The 21,206-nt window shown below is 48.3% G+C and overlaps 1 protein-coding gene across 1 annotated transcript in view; it reads right to left on the bottom strand.

Moving 5' to 3' along the window:
• The window catches only part of CHRD (chordin), a 50,929-nt gene that overhangs the window by 12,988 nt on the left and 16,735 nt on the right, over positions 1 to 21,206 (bottom strand). Inside the window, exons 5-15 of the mRNA XM_053390697.1 lie at positions 16,925 to 17,042; positions 13,841 to 13,937; positions 12,951 to 13,092; positions 9,956 to 10,096; positions 8,510 to 8,592; positions 8,240 to 8,387; positions 7,654 to 7,760; positions 4,849 to 4,965; positions 3,669 to 3,825; positions 2,076 to 2,320; positions 1,382 to 1,495 (exon numbers count right to left, since the gene is read on the bottom strand). Coding sequence (XP_053246672.1) covers positions 1,382 to 1,495; positions 2,076 to 2,320; positions 3,669 to 3,825; positions 4,849 to 4,965; positions 7,654 to 7,760; positions 8,240 to 8,387; positions 8,510 to 8,592; positions 9,956 to 10,096; positions 12,951 to 13,092; positions 13,841 to 13,937; positions 16,925 to 17,042 — 1,469 coding nt within the window. The remainder of the gene's footprint in view (positions 1 to 1,381; positions 1,496 to 2,075; positions 2,321 to 3,668; positions 3,826 to 4,848; positions 4,966 to 7,653; positions 7,761 to 8,239; positions 8,388 to 8,509; positions 8,593 to 9,955; positions 10,097 to 12,950; positions 13,093 to 13,840; positions 13,938 to 16,924; positions 17,043 to 21,206) is intronic.

Genomic DNA, 21,206 nt, shown 5'->3' with positions numbered 1-21,206 from the left:
CACAAAAATGCGAGTATCTGCTCTCACTCTCCCGCGGGAGAAAAAAATTACATGGGCAGTTGCCATCTTTGGAGAAAGCAGGGAACAGTTTGTAAAAACCGAAATGAGAAACAATAACCTGCTCTGCCTCAAGATGCTGCTGAATTTGTCTAAAAGGGCCGATTTGGAGTTCCTGAGGAATTTCAACTTTCAGAACTAAAAGCATTTTGACAACGTTTTCAGGGGCGCTCCTCCACCTCTACGTACCTACCTGAAGAAAAACCTGAGGCAATTTGGAGGTTCCTGGTAGGGACAAACCTCTGAGCAATTTTTGTGGAGAGTTAAAGGACTCTGGGGATAGTTCACAGCTTCCCAGGTGATGAAGTTTGAGGGTGAAACAGGGGCAGCCATGTTTGCCATTCAAGGGTGCAGACTTATTCATATACAAAGGAACTGTCGGCTCTTTAAAAATTATTGTTGTAGTTGCTGCCAAATGATATTTAATAGTTTTTCAAATTTTTAAGAAATCAGTGCCAAATTACATCAAATGTAATACAAATTTCCCATTAAAATTATTATTACTGACAGCAAGAGTGAGAGAAGCCAAACCCTCCCTCTTCCTGTCCCCCTTTTTTACCTCAGCTTGGCTCTGATACTGGAAAGGAGCCAAGCTGAGGGGGAAAAACTGTCTGCAGCGATGGAGTCTGGGGAGAGGTTTGGGCCTGAGGTTTTAACCACTACAAACACTGAACAGCTGTACAAAGGTCAGCATAGGAGGAAAGATGAGAATATTTTGTTCTGCTAGAGTATTTTTGTAGTGCATTCTAAACGTGCAAAATGATCCGCATACATAATCTCAGCAATCCTTGTGGCACCCCAGTGATATTATCAACTTATTGCGCATGTGGCAACTTGAGGGTGCAAAAACAGTTGGAATGCTTCTGTGTACCTGCAATGGCTAATTTGTAATGGGCAGTGAGACTCTGGCCTCCCTGGAAATGAGACCATTTGATTTTGAAAGCTTCCCTAATTCCAAATGTTGTTGGAGGCTGCTTGTGAGTCAGAACTTAGTAGAGTAGAAAAAGCACTCCACACATGCTCAAAGGCTTGCATGATCCCTGGAAAAGCAGAGCATACAGGCAGAGGCATTGAAAAGTGTGTGATTTAATGGGTAGTTGTGGAACCACTGCACAAGAAGATCAGGATGAATTCAGGATGGAGGCTTATTATTGTGTAACCTCCCTGCAAAAGAAAAACAGAGCAACTCTGCAGTAAAGGCAGGACATAGTTTAACCTCCGCATAAGCCTTGTGCAAGCAAACCAGGATAAATGCTCAAGAAGCAGGTTGTCTGGAGGAACCCAAGAAAATCCCGAGAGAAATAGCAGAGTGACCACGACTGACCTTGCCCCGCATCTCCCCTCGTGGGTTCGCTTTAGTGCTGACTTGCAGGAAGGCTGTGCCCTGAGCCAAATGGCGGAGGAGCTCCTCATCCAGGTCTTTCACTACTCCTTGAGCCTAGGTGAGAAGGAGAACCCCATCAGGCAAAGGCATCGGTCCCAATCCTAGTCTCTTAGGCCCCTTCTTGCCACTCCCCTTGGGCTAGTTTTGTGTCCACACACAGGCAGGCAAACTCTGGCCTCTGTCACTGGCCAGGCAGCTAAGGGCCTTTGGGAGAATGCACCCTTTGCCTCCCTAGAAGAATATCATGGCAAGCAAAAAAGGGAAGAGGCCAAACTGGCCCAGGCCAAATCTTTGGAAGAAGAAAAGGCTTAGGAGCAAACACTGTACAAATCGGGAGCGGAGTTCCTAAGACGGTTGGATGGTGCCTTGCATGCCTCTTTCTGGCAACTCCTGCAGCCAAGCTGGTGCCAAACGTCTTGCTCTGCTTTCCTTTGGACCACATCAGCAAGGCCAAGGAGGGGGTCTTGTCGCCTGGGCAGCCCAGGACCTCCAGACACACTGCCAAGGCTTGCACCCCAGGAAGCTCGCTTCTGTGCTGCTAACGCAGCGTACCTGGAGATGCCAGGGACTGAGCCTGGGGGCTTCTGCATGCAATGGAGATGCTCCACCCCTGAGCGACTGCCCTTCCCCTTACCTCTGTGCCATAGAAGCCCCGCAGCAGTCGCTTGTGCTCCCGCAGACTGCTCTCCCGGAGCTCACCCAGCTCTGCAAAGCCGTGGAGGTGAGCGCTGACGGTGCCGTCGTCCGCCTTGCCAAGGCCAGCAACTATGATCTCGTAGTGCAGGTGGCAGTGGTCGTCCAGGGATACCCAGGCATGTCCAGCAGATCCAGTGCGCACAGGAGGGGACACAAATTGGCCGGCCAGTGGGACAGGGAGCTCTGTAGCACAAAAGCCAAGGGTTACCTGCTCAGGGGCTGGTCCACTGCCACATGCCAAATGCATCTTAATAGACTTTTTGGTTTTTAAGGCATCACAAGCCTCTTGTGTCATCTTGGGCTTTAGAGGAATTTTTCAAAATCTGAATTTGGCGAGATAATGTCCGCAAAGAGACTAAAGCCAATTGGCTGAGTCAGGGTGATGCTGCGGAATGTTAACAAAACTCAACATTCCAATGGAGGGCCAGAGAGGTGCAGAGTAGTCAGAAAGTCTGCAGTCCAATTTGTGCGAGGAAAAGAGGAATCAGCAGTCTGGCTGGGATTCAAACCTCACACAGAACCCAAAGTGGGAGACAGCCGTGTTAAGAAGGATGGTTGACGAGACAGGGCTGAATAGGCATTCTGGTAAAAAGGAGGGATTTGAGGGGGAAAGTGCTGAAGGCATGTTCTGGGGGGCAGGGATGGAAAGGGAGAAGCCAAGAACAAAATGAGCCTGGTCCTAAGCCCAGGAGGGACTGTGAGTTGTTGGAAGGTGGGTGGAAGTGGGCAGACAAAGGCTGGGGACTGAGAGTCAAGGAGCAAAGTCTTGATTCTGACAGGGCTGCTTTACCTTTTTACAGTTGCATGGGAGGGGGACTCTGCCAGCTGTGGCGCCTACTGTCACTGGCACATTGTCACCTGGCAACTCTAAGGTGGGCAGCAAGGCATGGGGGTGTTGGAGGGCTTGGGGATACAAGAGCTGTAGTTCACACTTAACAGCCTATTTGTCTGGCTGCAGATCAAACAGTTCTTCCCCTCTAAACTGCATTTTCCAAACCTGAAAATTCAGCATGTTTGGATCCCAAACTTGGCTGGGCTTCAAATTCATGCAGAACATTTAAGCCAACAGTGGGCAGCACTTGCCTGCCTCTGTCTATGGAGTGGTTCCCAGACTGTGGTCCGTGGACCACCAGTGGTCTGCAAGCTTCATTCAGGTGGTCTTTCTAATGTATAGTAGGAGCCATTGGTTTGGGTCCTCCCCTTTGGAGCAGGAGAAAACAAGCTTGCTCCACCTTCCAAGTGACAGCTCTTCAGATAGTTGAAGATGTCCTCTTCTCCAGTCTAAACACACTTAACTGCCTCAACCATTCCTTATAAGGCTTGGTTTCCAGACCCTGCATTCCTCCAGATGTTGAACTCCAGTCTTTGGCACCTACCACCATCCTTGCCTTCTCTTGGGTCTGGTCACAGGCTTCTGCCCAATCCAAGAACTAAAAGGACTAGGCAAAGACTCTGTTCTTCTAGCCCAACTAGCCAGCAGGCCTGGTGGGCGGCTCAGCTCCTCACACACACATTCTCTCCACACTGGTACCTTCATGCCGTGCTGGCAGTCCACCATACAGGAGGCTACTGATCTGCCCACGCAGCTCCCCTTCTTCAAAATCCCTGGTGGCCACATTCAGGAAGAGCTCGTTCTGCAGCAACATGTGGGCGTCACGCGCATTTGCTTGCTCCCAAGTCCCGCTGGCCTGAACAAAGGTGCATGGTTCAAGAGGAAATAAAAAAACACAGAGAAACACACAGAATGGTGAAACATGGTCAATCATGACCCGTGCACAGAATTTGCCATTTGCTCCAATTTGGAATATATATTTTACATCTGATGTCACTAATGATGGCAAACACATTATACCCAATTCAATTTACTGTATAGCCAAAGGCCTTCACAATAAGCGACTAAGGGCAAAAAGCTAACACATACTGTCATACCTTGGAAGTTGAACAGAATCCATTCCGGAAGTCTGTTCGACTTCCAAAATGTTCGGAAACCAAAGCACAGCTTCTGATTGGCTTCAGTAAGCTCCTGCAGCCAATTGGAAGCTGTGGAAGCCCCGCCGGACGTTCGGCTTCCAAAAATAGTTTACAAACCGGAAAAGTCACTTCCGGGGTTACGATGCTCGGGAGCCAAAATGTTCGGGAACTAAGCGGTTTGACTTCCAAGGCTCTACTGTAGTGGAAAGTGGCTCAACCACCAATTTCTCTAGAGCAGTGGTTCCTAAGCTTTTCTGGACCACTGTTCTCTTGGTTCCACAAACCCTTCCCCAGTGCCCCCTGCCCTAAAAAAAGCATTATTCAGAATTGCACGGCCCACTAAGGAAGATAATAATTCAAGAAAATTCAAAGCAGGAACAATTAATTGCAAATTTGTTCAAAATCCAGATAGAATCATGGTATTGTATTGTAGAGTTGGAGGAACCATGAGGGTCATCCAGTCCAACCCCTGCAATGCAGGAATCTTCTGTCCAACGTGGAGCTCGAACCCACGACTCTGAGATCAAGAGTCTCCTGCTCTGCCGATTCAGCAGTCCCAGCTATTTAGTTGGATTAATTCAACCCAATGAGTGAACTTAATCCAGTGATGCTAGATTTTCATGGCCAGCACCCTCTGCCCCCAGGGAATCCCACTGCTTGCTAGGTGGTGGTACCACCCAGTTTGAGAACCACTGCTCTAGAACCTTCTGCATCTCTCTCTGATCCACACAAACACTCACCATTCCGTCCTCGTAGCTGGGTGTCATGTCATACACGATGTTGCGCTTATTCCTCCTGCGAGGTTTGGTCTCCAGCGTGACGCCAATCACTTCGCTTCTTGTTCCTGCCACCTGGACCTGCGGGATGAGAGCACAACCCAGAAGAAGCGACTAGATCTTCACAGGAGACTTAGAGCCATAGAATTGAAGAGTCCAATTCCATACAATGCAGGAAGATGGTCTGGAGGTTGCAAGCAGTGTGGACTGCAACTTGCTAGACTGGTCCAGAAAGTGCTACACTAGCCATCAGCGAGTTGCCAAGTTCAAATCAAGGTGTTAGTACTAGTGTACAAAGCCCTGAATGTCTTGGGACCCAAATACCTCAAAGAGTGCCACCCCCAATATTAACCATCTACGAATGGCGGCAGAGGCCCTGTTGGTAGTGCTGTCCCTGCTGCTGCCCAGTTGGTGATGGCAGGTCTTTCTTGGTGGTGGCTCCCTGCCTCCCTCATTATTAACATTCATGAGGCATCTACAAACATTCCTGTTCAATTAATGAGTGTTAAAATGTCTTGGGTAATGCAAAATAGAATTGCAGTGACAAACAATTGGATATGAGAAAAAGGATTTAAAGAAAGTGTTACAAGTAATTGAAATTAGGGGTTGCTGGAAAGATTTAAAACAGGGATGCAGAAAAAGGAGGTATGGGGAAGTCGCTGAAAGAAGGTTTAAGGAAAAAAAGGTTAAGAAATTATACGTGTTTATATGTTTGTTTGTTTATGTATTGTTTTGTATTGTCTTTTAATATGTGTTGAAAAATCAATAAAAATTTATATATATAAAAAAAATACAAACATTCCTGTTCACCCAGGCATTGGTTGGCTGAAATACACCATTCATGGCAACCTTGAAATCATTAGCTGCGGGGGTATGTGACTGTTTAAATCAGAGACTTTTTCCCCTGGACCACACTTTCAGAATAATAATTTGCTTGCACCACACTGATTTTTTTATTGGTAAGAAATACATTGGAAAACAAAAAGAAACAAGTCCTAGCAGTGCTTGCTTTATAACACAGAGCACAACTGCTTTATAATATGATCTAGGGCCAGCCAGAAAGTATAAAACAACGCAGCTACAGAAGAACATGAATCACTCCCAAAATATAACTATAAACAAGCCTCTTACATATGTACCTTAAGTATGTACACTAACTCAGCGAGAGGTGTGAAATGTTTCAATGTTTATCTGATTGTCCTTGAATCTTCCCCACCACACTTGTCATCCTCTCCTGCCACAGCAATATGGCATGCCACACCCTTTAATTGTTTTCAGATGTTCCTAATGGGTTTTTTATATATATATTAAAAATGCAGTGGTTTTCTGCTTTTTGGCAGGGACAGCAGGGCAGAAATTTAATAAATAAAGAAATAAGCCATAGCCTAAGAAGACCCCATCAGTGCCTGGAAGGAGGAGAAACATGGGGAGCTGTGACGCCACAGACACTTCTCTTTCAAGGCTTGGAAGAATGAGTCTCAAGGGGCTTGTAAGGCTGGCTTCAAATAAACGGCAAGTATTAACATCATCTTGCGGCTTGGATTCTAATCCAAACTGTAAAAGAATTCCCCCTCCTGCGCCTTCTTTCCCAGCCAGGCAGCTCAAACTCTGCTCCCTCCCTCCTTTTCCTTCCCCCACCCACTTACTCCTGAAGCTCACACCCCGACCCTTCTCCCTCCCACCCCTCCTATTAGCCCGGGGATTTATAACGTTTGCATCAAAGGCGAGATGAGCAGGAGGATGCCCAAACTGTTTTGACGCTCCGATTTTAATCCAAGATGGATTACTAGCCTGGCAAAGCTGGGCAAGAAGGGAGAGGGGAAGGAGAGGAATTCTCCCTCCCCAACACAAACAAAAAGTTTCTAGGAAATGTGATTTTCTGAAAAGGAGCACATTGTTAGGGTGGGAGGAAGAAGGAAAATGGAGAGTTTGGGGACTCACAGATTTGTGGAAAGGAGACAAGACTCTCCAACCAGACCTGCAAAACCTAATGATTCAAACTATGTGTCCTTCCTTACACAATTTTCTTAGGTGTGGCCTTCGCTTAACATATTATTTAGTAATATCATCTCCTAGTGCCTAAATGCATTCCTACAAAATTTGGGTTCGCTAGAAGAAGAAGAAGAGTTTGGATTTGATATCCCGCTTTATCACTACCCTAAGGAGTCTCAAAGCGGCTAGCATTCTCCTTTCCCTTCCTCCCCCACAACAAACACTCTGTGAGATGAGTGGGGCTGAGAGACTTCAGAGAAGTGTGACTGGCCCAAGGTCACCCAGCAGCTGCATGTGGAGGAGCGGAGAAGCGAACCCGGTTCCCCAGATTACGAGACTACCGCTCTTAACCACTACACCACGCTGGCTAGAAAATAAATGAAGATGTTTCACTTTTTGGAACAGGGGGTGAGTAAAGATGCTTGGTTTATTTCCTGGCCAACCTGATGTGAACTGGTTGGGGGAGCTTGAAATCACTGGTGGGGCAGAGGAAGGTGGGAACGACCTGATGTTTTTTTATTCTGGGACATACGCTATATGGGGTTATGTCATTTCAGAGGCTACTTCTGGCGAAGTCAGTTTCTGCATCAAGGAAGAACCGAGATGGCAGCGTGGCTGTCATAGAGATGGCCCCTCAACTGATCTGGGGTCTGCAGGTGCCTTGTTTTGCCAGGCTATGACATCAGGCATGCGTCAGTGCATGCGCACATAGAGACACACCTGTATCAATGTTGTTTGCTCCAGCCTCGTGCAATACCACCAGATGTTTCTTCCTACCTGATACTCCAAAGTCCCGTTCTCATGCAGCGTGAGCTTGGCAGAGCCCACAGCCCCTGTCTGGGCGGGCGTCAAGGCGTCTCCTCCACAGAGCACACTCTGGATGGCTGGGGGCAAGAAGAAGAAGAAGAAGAAGAAGAAGAGGAGGAAGAAGAAGAAGAAGAAGAAGAGTTTGGATTTGATATCCTGCTTTATCACTACCCTGAGGAGTCTCAAAGCGGCTAACATTCTCCTTTCCCTTCCTCCCCCACAACAAACACTCTGTGAGGTGAGTGGGGCTGAGAGACTTCAAAGAAGTGAGACTAGCCCAAGTTCACCCAGCAGCTGCATGTGGAGGAGCAGGGACACGAACCCGGTTCACCAGATTACGAGACTACTGCTCTTAACCACTACACCACACTGGCAAGAAGAAGAAGAGGGTGCAGGAAGGCTACAAAGCTGGCAGGGCGGGTGCAAGCCAAATCTACATGTGGAAGCCATCAACAGCAACTGGAGTCTGCGCTGTATTCAGTTGCATGGGCAGCTGTGCAGCAGGCAGAAGTCCAACGGGTGATGTTTTCTGCCCATCCTCCTCCTCCAAACTCACTGTCACAGCTTTTTCTGGTAGTGATCCAGCCAGCAATTTTACGGCGCAACCTGCCCTCCACCTCTGCGACGATCTCCAGCTGCCCTTGTGCCAGCCACAGCATTTCTCGAGCCGCCAGTCCGGACAGCACCTCTGCAAAGTCAGGGTCCTGATGTGGCAAAATGAGAGGAAGGGGGAAGGGGAGGAGGAGGAGGAACACTGTCAAGTAACGTCTGCAAAGGAGGAAGCGGCAAGCAGTTTGGCTCAGCGATCAGATACAGCAGCTTTTACCTGCCAGGAGACATTGGCCAGCACCTCCCTCAGGACCCTGTCCTGGTGAAGGATCTGCACCCTCAGGGGGAGCCAGGAGGATTCTGGGAAGGAAGAAGGAAGAGGCGAAACACGTCAATGCCACTCTTTGCAGCGCTGTGGACCAGCATCACCCCCACTCCTGTTTCCTTGCCCCACTAGGTCAGCGAGGGTGGGGAACCTTTTTAAAACCAAGGGCCAAATTCTCCCATGGTCAGCTTTCCAGGGGCCACATGCCCTTAGTGGGGAGGGGCAAAGGTGAGCGAGGCAAAGGATGTAAATGTTACCTTTGCCAAAACAGGCTTGTTTCTACAGACATCTGTACCTCCCTCTCTATCTTCCAGCCAGGCAATCAAGAGGCATTATCAGGGTTCAAGAGGCATGATTGGGGTTCAAGAACAGGTTGTCCAGCCAGCAGTGGACACTCAAGACCCTCCTTGGACAAAGTGGGCTTCACTAGGGCCTCCATTTTATTTACCTGGTGCAGAGTGGAGTGCCAGGTGCATGAAGCTAGACTTGCCCCATCACAGCGTTTCTTCTCCCAGGGATGCAATGGCACAACTATGTACTGGAGGTGGGAGGAAGGTCTGGCCCCAGTGCTACTGTCTGCACTGTTGGGTCACTCTTCATACCTCCCCAGAGGGAACACAGGTGCATTTATGGATGCAATCAGGTTGAGGTTGTCACGCATTACCTGCTGCTTTGCCCTTATATTCACTGCCCAGCGATTTTTTTTTTGTCACCTGCTCTTGACTTGCCTCTCAGGCCGCTCCCCCCCAGGAGGTGACAGTCGAGCTCCTAGCTGGTAAAGATCTACAGATTACACACCTGATAGCCAAATTTGCTCTGGCAGCTAAGAAACTCCATTCTGGATATATCAATGCTCTCTAATTTTAAATTTTTATGCTGTGAACTTTTTATAGGGTATGTTGTGCGATTTCAGAGGAAAACCTTGCCTTGCCCTCTGCTGTGCATTGTAAAGGCCTTTGGCTATGCACAATAAATTGATTGATTGACCTCCCCAGATGGTGAGAGGTCCCAGCCTGCTGTTGGGGCCCACAGAGGGCCACTGTATGTCCTCTGTAGGGCCAACTGGGTGGGGAAGGCAGCACACTAGGGCCCCTTACTGAGGGCACTTTGTCCAGGCACCCTCAAACACAGAACCAGCCCTAATCTTCATCAAGGTTCGACAAACACGAATTGCTATTGTTTCAGAGACAAGGAACTGAGGTCAACAGTTTGTAACGCCCAGAAGGAGATATAATTTAGTCCCTGGCTGTTGTGGGAGTTGAACTCACTTCTCTCTGACACAAGCCCAGCTTTTACCCATCAGACCTGTCTTGTCTGTTCATCTCCCCTGGCTGGGCCAAGCTCAGGCACCTGGCTACATCTGCCCCACAACCCCCTGAACTTCTGCCCCTTGCTTACTTTTCTCCACCGGCTCCAGAAGCCCTTTGGTGAGAAGGACAAAATGCAGGTTGTTCTCCGCATCACTCAGGGTCAGCATAGCAATGCCCCCCATGCCAAGGTGGGTTGTGTCGACGGATGTCAGGATAGCACTGAATGTTTCTGAAATGGAGAGGAAAGCAAGGCCACAGTGCTTGTCATGGATTGGTGGGAGACACCAGCTGGGGAACCCCCAAAGGGAAGGCGGCTGCAGAGCCTGGGGAGTGGTGGTGGGGTGACAATGAGTGGTCAGAGGGAGAAGCCTGGGAGGAGGAGGTGTTGGAAGCTGAAGAGGTAACAGGGTTTAGTGAGCAGGGGGACACTGTGGCAGACAGCAGTCCAGAAGCAGAAGGAGAGGCTGGAGAGGTAGGAAGGGGGTGTCAAGAGGCAGAGATGAGGCAGGTTGCTGAAGAAGCCAATGGGTCTTCCCCTCCTGCTGTGACCAGCTCCCCTCTTCCCTGGTCTCCCAGAGCCAGAAGAGGTATGAAGAGGATAGAGCAAAGGCAGACAAGGCGATGAAGTCTCAGATTGCTTGGGAAGGAGCTGGGGGAGGAGGAGACTTAGGGAACTGTGGGAAGGTTCAGTCTTCACAACTGCCTCATAGGACCAAGATCCACTGAGATGAGTTGCTGTGCTCACTAGGCCTGGCCTCCTGAGCTGTCTTGCTTCTTTGAGTAAAGAGTTAACTTCACCAACACTGTGTGAGTTATTGCTGGCTTGCTCCTGACTCCTCCTGAGAGTGCGAGGGGGTCAGCGGCAGACTTGTGCACAGGAGCAAAGGATCCTGCTCTATGCTCTATCTAGCCAGTACTATCTTCAATGACCACCAGCTGTTCTCCAGGGTTTCAGGCAGGGGTCTCTCCCAGCCCGACTTGGGGAAGCTGGGGATTGAACCTGGGACCTTCTGCATGCAAGGCAGATGCTCTACCACTGACCTACCGCCCTTCCCTGTTGTACGAGCAGCCAGGGCTGCCAGACTACTGGACAGGATGGGCATCTGCCAAGGGTCTTGTCAGGGTTGGGGCTCGGGCGGCAGTTTGAAAGGAGTCACATTGTGAGAACCAGGAGCTGAGAGACGGGCCAGAGGTCAAAACTGGGGAGCAAAGTGGGAGACAAGGATGAACCAGTACAGTGGACGCTCAGGTTGTGAATGTGATCTGTGTGAGATGCACGTTCGCAACCCGCAGCGTTCGCAGCCCGCGTCTGCGCATGCAGGGGTTGTGATTTGGCGCTTCTGCGCATGTGTGGGTTGTGATCCAGGACTTCTGTGCATGCACGACCGCTGAAACCTGGAAGTAACCCGTTCCGGTACTTCCAGATTTTGGTGGTCCGCAACCCAAAAAAACGCAACCTGAAGCGGCTGTAACCTGAGGTATGACTGTACTGAGGAACAGGTCAGGAGACCAGACCAAAGAACAACTAGCCTCAGTGGGCAAAGCAGAACTGGAGAACAAGCCAGGAGAACAGGACCAAGAAAGACCAGAGGTGCAAGACACACTGAAGCTCAGGCAAGGGCTCATCTGGAGCCATGAAGGTCCCCAGAGGGACGCAATGGCTCATCTGGGTGGTGTTATGGTCTCAGCCAGCAGGGTTCCCCATCAGAGGTTGACCTGGAGGTTCCAGCATTACACCGAGCCCCAGATCAGGCCCAGTCTGGAGGTGAGAAGTCAGGATCCTTAGGTGAGGCCAGAAAGGGGACACCCCAGCCTCTGGTGGTGAGGCTAAATAAGTTCTGAGCCTTAGGGAGAAACGGAATCTGAAATGCCAGAGAAAAACCCAACCCATCGGGAGAAACACCTGACTACAGGCAAGAAATTCAAGGTCTCTCAAGGAGACCTCTGGACAAAGGCAGCCGAGAGGAACCAGCTGGATTTAGAGTGTGGCTCCAGCACCCCTAATTTGAATAACCCAGTGATTTTATTCTTTGTTCATTTATTGCATTTGCATCTCACTTATTTTTCCAAGGAGCAATGCAGTTAAATATCGCTAAAGATATTATCATTGCTCCTCACGTTTCTGTTTCATCCTTGCTCCAAGGAGCTTGGGGTGGAGTATACAGCCTGGGATGAGCCCATCTCTTCCTACAATAACCCTGGGTTAGGCTGAGAGGAGGTGGCTGGGCTTCACACATTGAGGAGGGATTCAATCCCAATTCTCTCCAGACCGACACTCTGCCACGTCAGTAGTTACAGTGGTACCTCGGGTTACATACGCTTCAGGTTACAGACTCCGCTAACCCAGAAATAGCGCTTCAGGTTAAGAACTTTGCTTCAGGATGAGAACAGAAATTGTGCTCCGGCGGCGTGGCAACAGCAGGAGGCCCCATTAGCTAAAGTGGTGCTTCAGATTAAGAACAGTTTCAGGTTAAGTACGGACCTCCGGAACGAATTAAGTACTTAACCCGAGGTACCACTGTACTCAGGCAGCTGTACATACGTTCTGCCATGATTATCTGCTCACTTAGGTTGCCTCATTGCAAAACTTCTAGCGATGGGCCTGAGGGAAAAGCCAGGGGGAAACTCCAAAAGAAAAGGCATGCAACCACAGACAGTCCAGGACAACCACTATTTAGGCTGGCCAAGCAGACAGGCAAGGATCTTCAAATATCCTAGATCAGGGAGACAACAAGCATTTTAAATTGAATCATGAGCAGTAACTTCTGAGTGAGAGCTTTGAGTGTATTTGCAGGGCTGACAATGACAGAAATCTGCACTCGACGGAAAATATTACACATAAACTGCATGTTTCCAGGGGGATGGAGGATCCAGAATGCTTTTACGTCATCTGGTGGGATTTTATTTCCTCTGCTCAACACACAACATCCACACCAGCTGGGGAAATTAGGATGTCTTGATATACCTTGGTATATCACCATTTCTTTCTCTTACTAATTTATTGTTTGTTTGCTTTGTGACGCTAAAAAGAATAGAGAACAGCAATCTGTACTCAAAGGTAAAACTCTCAGATCCCAGGTTACCTGCCAGGAGGGCCCGGTGCTTGATGATTTTGCCTTGGATCTCTCCCTCAGGGTGCGACTTGGTGACCAGGGAAATGTGCAGCTGGTCAACCTTCAACTGCCGGGTCAAAGACTTTTGCAGGTTTCGCCAGACGCCGCAGATCTGTGGAGGCAGTGTCCAGAGACAGGGGCAGAAAGAAACAGACCAATTTATCAGGCTATTGGAAAGAGCGCAAATCCAGAGGACCGGATGCATATCCAGCATGGCCAATTGCTGGCATCTGTCTTGAGAGAGAATGGAGTTCACCTCCAGGGGTGAAGTCAACCGCTGTGTTAGCAGCACTGAAGTGACCTCCCCAGGGCATAGTGCATATGGAGGTCCTGGGCTACCCAGATGACAAGACCCCCCTCTTGGCCTCACTGATGTGGTCCAAAGGGAAGCAAAGCAATGCTATTAGCACCAACATGGCTGCAGGAATTGCCAGAAGGAGGTATACAAGGCACCATCCAACCATCAGAGACTCCACTCTGGATTTGTGTAGGGTTCACTCTTGAGCCTTTTCTTCTCCCAAAGATATCCCACAAGGCAGCAGATGTTTAGGATGAGTTTTCCTTCTCCTAGATGGGCTGCCTTCCCAGGTGGACAAGTCCCACCTGCCCCTCACTTCCCTCTACAGCAGTGGTTCTCAACCTGTGGGTCCCCAGATGTTGTTGGACTACAACTCCCATCATCCCTGAGCTCTGGCCTTGCTAGCTAGGGGTGATGGGAGTTGTAGTTCAACAACATCTGGGGACCCACAGGTTGAGAAAGGCTGCTCTACAGCAACATGCCTTGCTGTTTCAGCAACATAGTGCTTCAAAGCCCACAGGGGAGTAGAATAATTGGGACGATGACCTCATGGGTCACTCACCATGTTATCCTGGGGGGAGGGGCCCTTTTGCACAGGATGCTCAAAGAGGACAGTCCCACCAGCGTCTGTGAAACGGACTCGGCTCGGCTGGCCCAGCCTGCAGAAGAAGAGGCAGAGGCTGTGGGTTTGAGGTTGCAACCAGAACAGAAAACACTGAACAGAAGGAATAGGTTAGGCCGGTGCCACCAACCTGACTTAGCTCCAGAGCGCTCCACCAGCTTCTTTAAACAGCCTTCAAAATGCCAGTGGATTTTGCAGCCCAGTGCATGCTAAACGTGTCCCCAGACTGCTACTGCTATCATTTGGTAGTGTGGCAACATCACCCTGCCTAAAAGCGTTCAAAGTCTGCATTGCCATACTGCGTGTTTGGTTATCTCTTCATTTTGTACTTTTCCAAGGATGCAGAAAGGCCCAGAGACAGCTTTACTGGGTCTCAGAAGGTGGTGGGCTCTCTTTCCCTGGAGTTCAGGTGGACCATCTGTAGGGGATTCTTGAGCTGTGATTCCTGCATTGCAAGGGGTTGGACTAGATACCTGGGCGATTCCTTCCAGCTCCCATCATCCCTAGCCTGCACAGCCACCCTAGGCTACTCAGGGTCTCAGGCAGAGGAAGGTCCTTCTCAGTGCTGCTATCTGAATTGTGTGGTTCACCCCACGCCACCCCGAGATTGCAGGGACTTAGCCTGTGGCCTTTCTGCATTGAAAGGATACCCTCTGCCACCGAGTTATAGAGGAGTCACTGAGATACAATGTCCAGAAGGAGATTTATGCTTGCCGTCGGCAAGCAAGGAACCGCAGTTGCAGACCCCCAGGTTTTTGCCAATGAACCCCCTGCAGGAGGATAGATGGTGCCCCTCCAGAGGCTAGCCTCTCTCCCTTACACAGCTTGAGAAATGCAACTCTCCTTGGCCCTGCTTAAAAAGGAATAACGACAGCCTTTGAGGCTGTTTTTTGGGGATTTGTGGATGCATTTTGAAATTAGTCACCGCTCGGCTATGCAACAGCCTGGAAAAAGAGGAGGGACCACCACAGCAGAGAGGCTGGCTGCAGTTCTCTCCCGGAGCAGGCAGAAGGAGGATTTAACAATCAGGAGAGACTGATTGATTGCAGCTCCCCGGAGCCAAGCCCCAGGCAGAAGGCAGAAAGACCCCCGCTGACCCCAGCCTTGAGGAAGCAAGGAGAGGCAGCTGGGGCCTCGGCAACATGTGGACGCTGAACTTGTTTACTGGAGCCTTTCCCCCCAAAATTTGTTTTTAATAAAAAATAATAACCACCGTGACGGGGTGGAGACTTTCTGCCTGGGACGGATACAGAGAAATTCCAAGCTGGGATTCACCCATGCCTCTTCAGCTGTTTCGTAATGATATCAGAGGAACACCAGCTGCCTGTCAGCAAGATGTGCTACGAAGCTAATGAAACAGAGATGTCCGGGGGGGGGAGAGAGAGATGGGGAGCAGGGCAGCTGGAATGTGAACCCCAAGAAAGGGCTTTACATCACCCCTTTTCCGTTTTAGGCACAGGGCTTGCCGTGCTATTGTCTCAACCTGGGCATTATGGAATCATAGAATTATCAAGTTGGAAGGGACCCTGAGGGTCCTCTTGCCAAACCAATAAAATAATAATAATAATAATAATAATAATAATAATAATAATAATAATAATTTATTTATACCCCGCCCATCTGGATGAGTTTCCTCAGCCACTCTGGGCGGCTCCCAATCGAGTGTTAAAAACAATACATCATTAAATATTAAAAACTTCCCTAAACAGGGCTGCTTTCAGATGTCTTTTAAAGATAAGATAGCTGCTTATTTCCTTTACATCTAAAGGGAAGGCGTTCCACAGCACGGGCGCCACTACCAAGAAGGCCCTCAGCCTGCTTCCCTGTAACCTCACTTCTCACAATGAGGGAACTGCTAGAAGGCCCTCGGCGCTGAATCTCAGTGTCTGGGCTGAACGATGGGGGTGGAGACGCTCCTTCAGATATACTGGACCGAGACCGTTTAGGGCTTTAAAGGTCAGCACCAACACTTTGAATTGTGCTCGGAAATGTACTGGGAGCCAATGCAGATCTCTCAGGACCGGTGATATGTGGTCCCGGCGGCCGCTCCCAGTCACCAGTCTAGCTGCCGCATTCTGGATTAATTGCAGTTTCCGGGTCACCTTCAAAGGTAGCCCCACGTAGAGCGCATTGCAGTAGTCCAAGCGGGAGATAACTTGAGCATGCACCACTCTGGTGAGACAGTCTGACTTCAAGTTACAAGAAAGGAGATTCCGACTAAACATTCAGAAAAACTTTCTGATAGTAAGAGCTGTTCAGCAGTGGAACAGACTCCCACAAGAGGTTGTGGACTCTCCTTCCTTGGAGGTTTTTAAGCAGAGGTTGGAGGGCCATCTGTCATGGATGCTTTAGTTGAGATCCCTGCATTGCAGGGGGTTGGGCTAGATGACCCTTGGGGTCCCTTCCTATTCTGTGATTCTATGAACCCCCTGCAATGCAGGAATCTCAGTCTCCCATCCAGCTTGAAACCATTACCAGAACCTGCATAAATGTGCTCACAATTTTATTGCTGCAGCAAGTGCATGTGTGAATGTGCGCAAGGGGTGAGTCGCAGCCGCATACTGAAGGTCAGAGGTTCATCCCCTGATTTCCAGGTACAGCTGGAAATGGTCTCTTCTGGAACCCTGGAGAGCTCCTGCCACTCAGTGTAAACGATACAGTCAAACCTTGGAAGTCAAATGGGATCTGTCCTGGAAGTCCTTTCGACTTCCAAAATGTTCGGAATCCAAAATGCGGCTTCCGGTTGGCTGCAGGAAGGTCCTGCAGCCAATTGGAAGCCCCATCGGACATTCAGGTTCCAAAGAACGTTCACAAACCAGAACATTCCCTTCCGGGTTTGCAGTGTTCGGGAGCCAAAACGTCCAAGTAGCAAGGCGTTTGGGATCGAAGGGATGACTGCACTGAGCTAGATGGAACAATTGGAAGGTGCCAAATTTTGGCCTCGCTCAGGGCACCACATTTCCCAAGGTTACCAAAGTCCACCTCTGCTACATGCTTCTTCCCTTCAGACTGGGTGTCACTCACCTCTCATAGTTGATTGAGAAGAGGAGGTGAGAACGCACAAGAGTGAACCTGGCTTTTGCCACAGCACTGGACACGGGCGTCTGGGTCTCTGAGCCGCTGGTTAGCAAGGACACAAAATCTGAGGAGCAAAAGGGAACTGCCTGTGATTCTGCATACATTGCAAGTGATCCAGGAAGCCTGAAGAACTAGAGATATATATATTTCGAAGTCTACAGTTCTACATTTATATGTGATTAATGCCTCCACTGTATCTTTTTTTAAACGCAAGTTCAATAAATGATGACATAAACATGCACACATACAAAAACCATGCTTACTCATACTGAAAGTATTAAAACTCTAAACATCGGCGATTGCATTTTCAAAACTGATAAATTTATTCCTAACCACATTTATAAACTGACCTAGTAAGCTCACTTTACAGATCTGTCCTTTGTAGGTTTTATAAATTCACAAGTGCTAGATTCATTTCTACTGTGTTGGATCCCATGTCCCCGTCTTACAAAAGCACCATGTATATTTTCAAGGAACCGTGTAAACGCTGTAAACATAAACCGATTCCAAAAGTTAATTCTGTTCTGCAGTATGATTGCTTAATTTTTTTTAAAAAAACCCTTTGTTTACTCAATTATAACATCATTGCATTTCTAATTATATACAAAAGCGACGCTGTCCTGTCTAGCTAGGGGAAGAATTTTACATAATTCAATAAGGATAGCATTGGTCCCAATTGTATATTTATTTGGAAAATGCCATTAATCATCTTTATTACTGTCCTCCCAAAAGCCTCTATTTTTATTATATTAACTTCAGCATTCTGCAAAAACAACAGTAATGACCAACCCCCCCCAAAAAAAACCCCCCAAAACCACCCTCTATCTATCTGCTGCAAAGAGTGAACTACCTGACAAGGTTCAGAAATGGGGAACCCAAATAATCAAGGGAAAGGAGCAACTTCCCAATGAGGAAAGGCTGTAGTATTGGAGGATTGCGGGAAAAACGAGTAACGGAAGGCATGACAGAATTGTATAAAACTGGGTCTGGTGTGGAGAAAGTGGATCTCTCAAAATGGTAGAACTCATGGACAGCCAATGAAGTGCAATGCTGGAAGATTCGAGGCAGATCAAAGAAAGGACTTCTTCCTGCAACACATTGTTAATCTGCAGAACTCCCTCCATCAGGAGGAGGAAGAAGAAGAGTTTGGATTTGATATCCCGCTTTATCACTACCCGAAGGAGTCTCAAAGCGGCTAACAATCTCCTTTCCCTTCCTCCCCCACAACAAACACTCTGTGAGGTGAGTGGGGCTGAGAGACTTCAAAGAAGTGTGACTGGCCCAAGGTCCCCCAGCAGCTGCATGTGGAGGAGCGGGGAAGTGAACCCGGTTCCCCAGATTATGAGACTACTGCTCTTAACCACTACACCACACTGGCTCCCTTAGATTTTTATTATTATTTATTATTATTATTTGTTGGTGAATTACACAAACAAATTCCACAACACTGTTATCAGGAGACAATGGTTAAAACGTCTTTGATTTGTGCTAAAAAAAAAGTTTTCTGAAAATTCATCAGAATTTTTGTGTGAATACACATTTTAATGCAGTTTTGGCTAATGTACATATTTCTATAATGCAATTATTCTTAAAACAATGCATTCTTCTACGTTGTTTTCACAAATATATGCATTTTAATGCAACCTTTGCCAATGAAACTGCACTGCAAAATTCAGAGAAATGTAAGTTTTGAAGGGGGGCTGTGTTTCAGTTTGGGTACCATGTTGGAAAGTGAGAAACAGAGAAGTTTGCCTTTAAATGCAAATGGATTGATTTTCTCCCAACATCCCTACTTGGTTGTCTGCCAGGTGCAACACATACCAGCTCAAGATATTAGGAGGGTTGGGTGGAATCAGCGTCACAATTTTTTTTAAAAGAAAAATATCCAGGTTATCCAAATTCTGTGACAGGAAAAAATGGATTCTACTACCTGAATCAACTGGAAAATCTGAGCAAGTCTGCATAATTTTAATTTGCATAAACCAAATCTCATTTTTGCACCGTTATGGGAGGGGCAAGTTGCTAAGCAAGGCAGTGAAGCCCACCACTAACTTCTAAAAATGTGATTCAGTCACACTCCTCCGTCTTCCCAAATTTTAGCAGATGCTGCCCACAGTCATTCAGGCGGTGGTAGCTAGGGCTGCTAGGAGGCCATGAGTGTGTGGCCAATGAGATGTCACAGGAGTGTGGTCAAGTTGTCCTGGTTTCCTCCCCATCCTCCTTTGCAAAGATTCTGTGGACACCTGCGCATTGCAATTTTACAAACAGCACCTGACTAAACTGAAAAGTGCTTTATCCCGATTCAGAAGGAATCCCTGTTGCCACAATTTGTAGCGTGGATGTTTGTGCCCAAGAAGCTGTACATGACTCGGAAGTAAGCTCCACTGAATTCCACAGGGGTTCCAGAATGTGAAGTAAGGTGGAGAGCTATTAAATGGACTCTGACTTGGGAGCATAGGGTTAAAAATCAGCCATGAAACTGACTGTGTGACCTCAGGCCAGTCTCTCGACCTAACCTACCTCACAGCAGGGGCGGAGGAAGGGGGGTGCGGTGGGTGCAGGCTGCCCCGGGTGTCACCACTGAGGGGGGTGACAAAATGCCAGGCGGCATTCACCGCAGGGGCCTGCAGCGCATCCGAGCCATGCGTCTCTCCTGGGAGAGAAGCAGTGGCTTGGGCGCGCGCAGGTTCCGTGCTGCCCAAACAGTCTGCCTGCTGCCTCCCCCCCCCCAGCTGTAGGGCGGCTAAGTGGGAGGAGGCAGGCAGATTCCGGAGGCCCTGCCCCATAGACATCTCTCCCCGTCCTTGCCCTGCCCCTATGGGTGGCTCGCCCTATCCCTGGTTTCCTCTGCCGCTGCCTCACTGGGTTGCTGTTAAGATAAAATGGAGAAAACACGACTCGTGAATTATGCCACCATGAGCTCATTGGAGGGGAGGTGGAATAGCCATACATGCAACACTGATAAATAAGGAACAAGCAAAATGAATTCCCTCTCTCTCACACACACACCTGCCTGCAGCTTTTGAATCATGGAAAAAACCTAACCGGACAATCAAAGAAAAATGAATCTGGTACACAATCAGGATATTAAGGCCTGCAGACATTGGACTTTACACGTAGGTCCTCGGAAAATCCAGCGTGCCGTTGTCTGGGTAGGACCAGCTCGCCTGGGTGTGGTGCACAGACAGGGTGCAATCCATGATCCCATATTACAACTAAACCATCCCCTGCACCATCCTGCTTTTTTGTAACAGCATTTTAAGTTTGCCAAAGTATTTTGCAATCTTTTCAACCTCACAACAACCCTGTAAAGTAGACCATAGTGCAACAAACAAGAAAAATGAACAGTACTTGCACGTTAAAGAACTAGCAAATTCATTGTGGCATAGGCTTTTTCAGGCCACAGTGCACTTCATCAGACGCTTCTTGGCAATCCATTAAAAAACTTATGCAAGAATACAGTCTGAAGTGCTACCTGACTATTGATTCATTTGTGCTGTAAGCCATGGCTAGCTGGCTACTCCGTTCATTGAGAGGATACCAGAATACCCAACACCCCACAATGAACCAGTGACAGAGAAGATAATTTTTAAAGTGGTGTCTCCACAATCTCTGATGTGCTCAAATGTATGAAGACAATTGGCATCGTGAAAAGGAAAACATGCAGAGAATATTCTGCTCAGCTGACCTGTGATGCTGCCTACTGTTGGCACCACCAGCTCTTCCTTGCAAGCCAAAGTCTCCTCTCACGGACTCGAGCAGAGGAGATCTGATTAGGCACTAAAGAAATAAATGGCACAAGCATGCACAGAGTGCATCTGCCTCACCAATGAGGAGCTTCCTTTTGCATGCAAGAGGTGATTCCGCAGGTATTCTTTGTCTAAATAGTACATCGTATAATCACCACTGTAGAAGACCAAAGGCCATTCTAGTCCAACTTCTCACATTAGCCAAACAAACTAAAACGTTTTCAAAGCCTTGAGGGGGAAAAGGAATGCAAAATCTCCGTACTTCTCTGAAACCCAGACACACACAAAAGCCCTACAGTTCCAACAAAACAAATGTGGGAACCATTTCTTCTCCCGATCCTCCTCCCCGGTTGACAAAAACAAACTGCAAAATAAAGCAAAATTAAAAAGGATAGTATAGAAAGATGCACCCTCTCTCCACAATTTCTCTCTTTTAAGGAGAATTAATAATAATTAAAAACACGCTGCTCAAACTAGCA

The sequence above is a fragment of the Podarcis raffonei genome, chromosome 5 (genome assembly GCF_027172205.1).
Source record: "Podarcis raffonei isolate rPodRaf1 chromosome 5, rPodRaf1.pri, whole genome shotgun sequence".
NCBI lineage: Eukaryota > Metazoa > Chordata > Lepidosauria > Squamata > Lacertidae > Podarcis > Podarcis raffonei.
The sequence above is the reverse complement of the archived record's forward strand: the minus strand, read 5'-3'. Positions and strand labels throughout refer to the sequence as shown.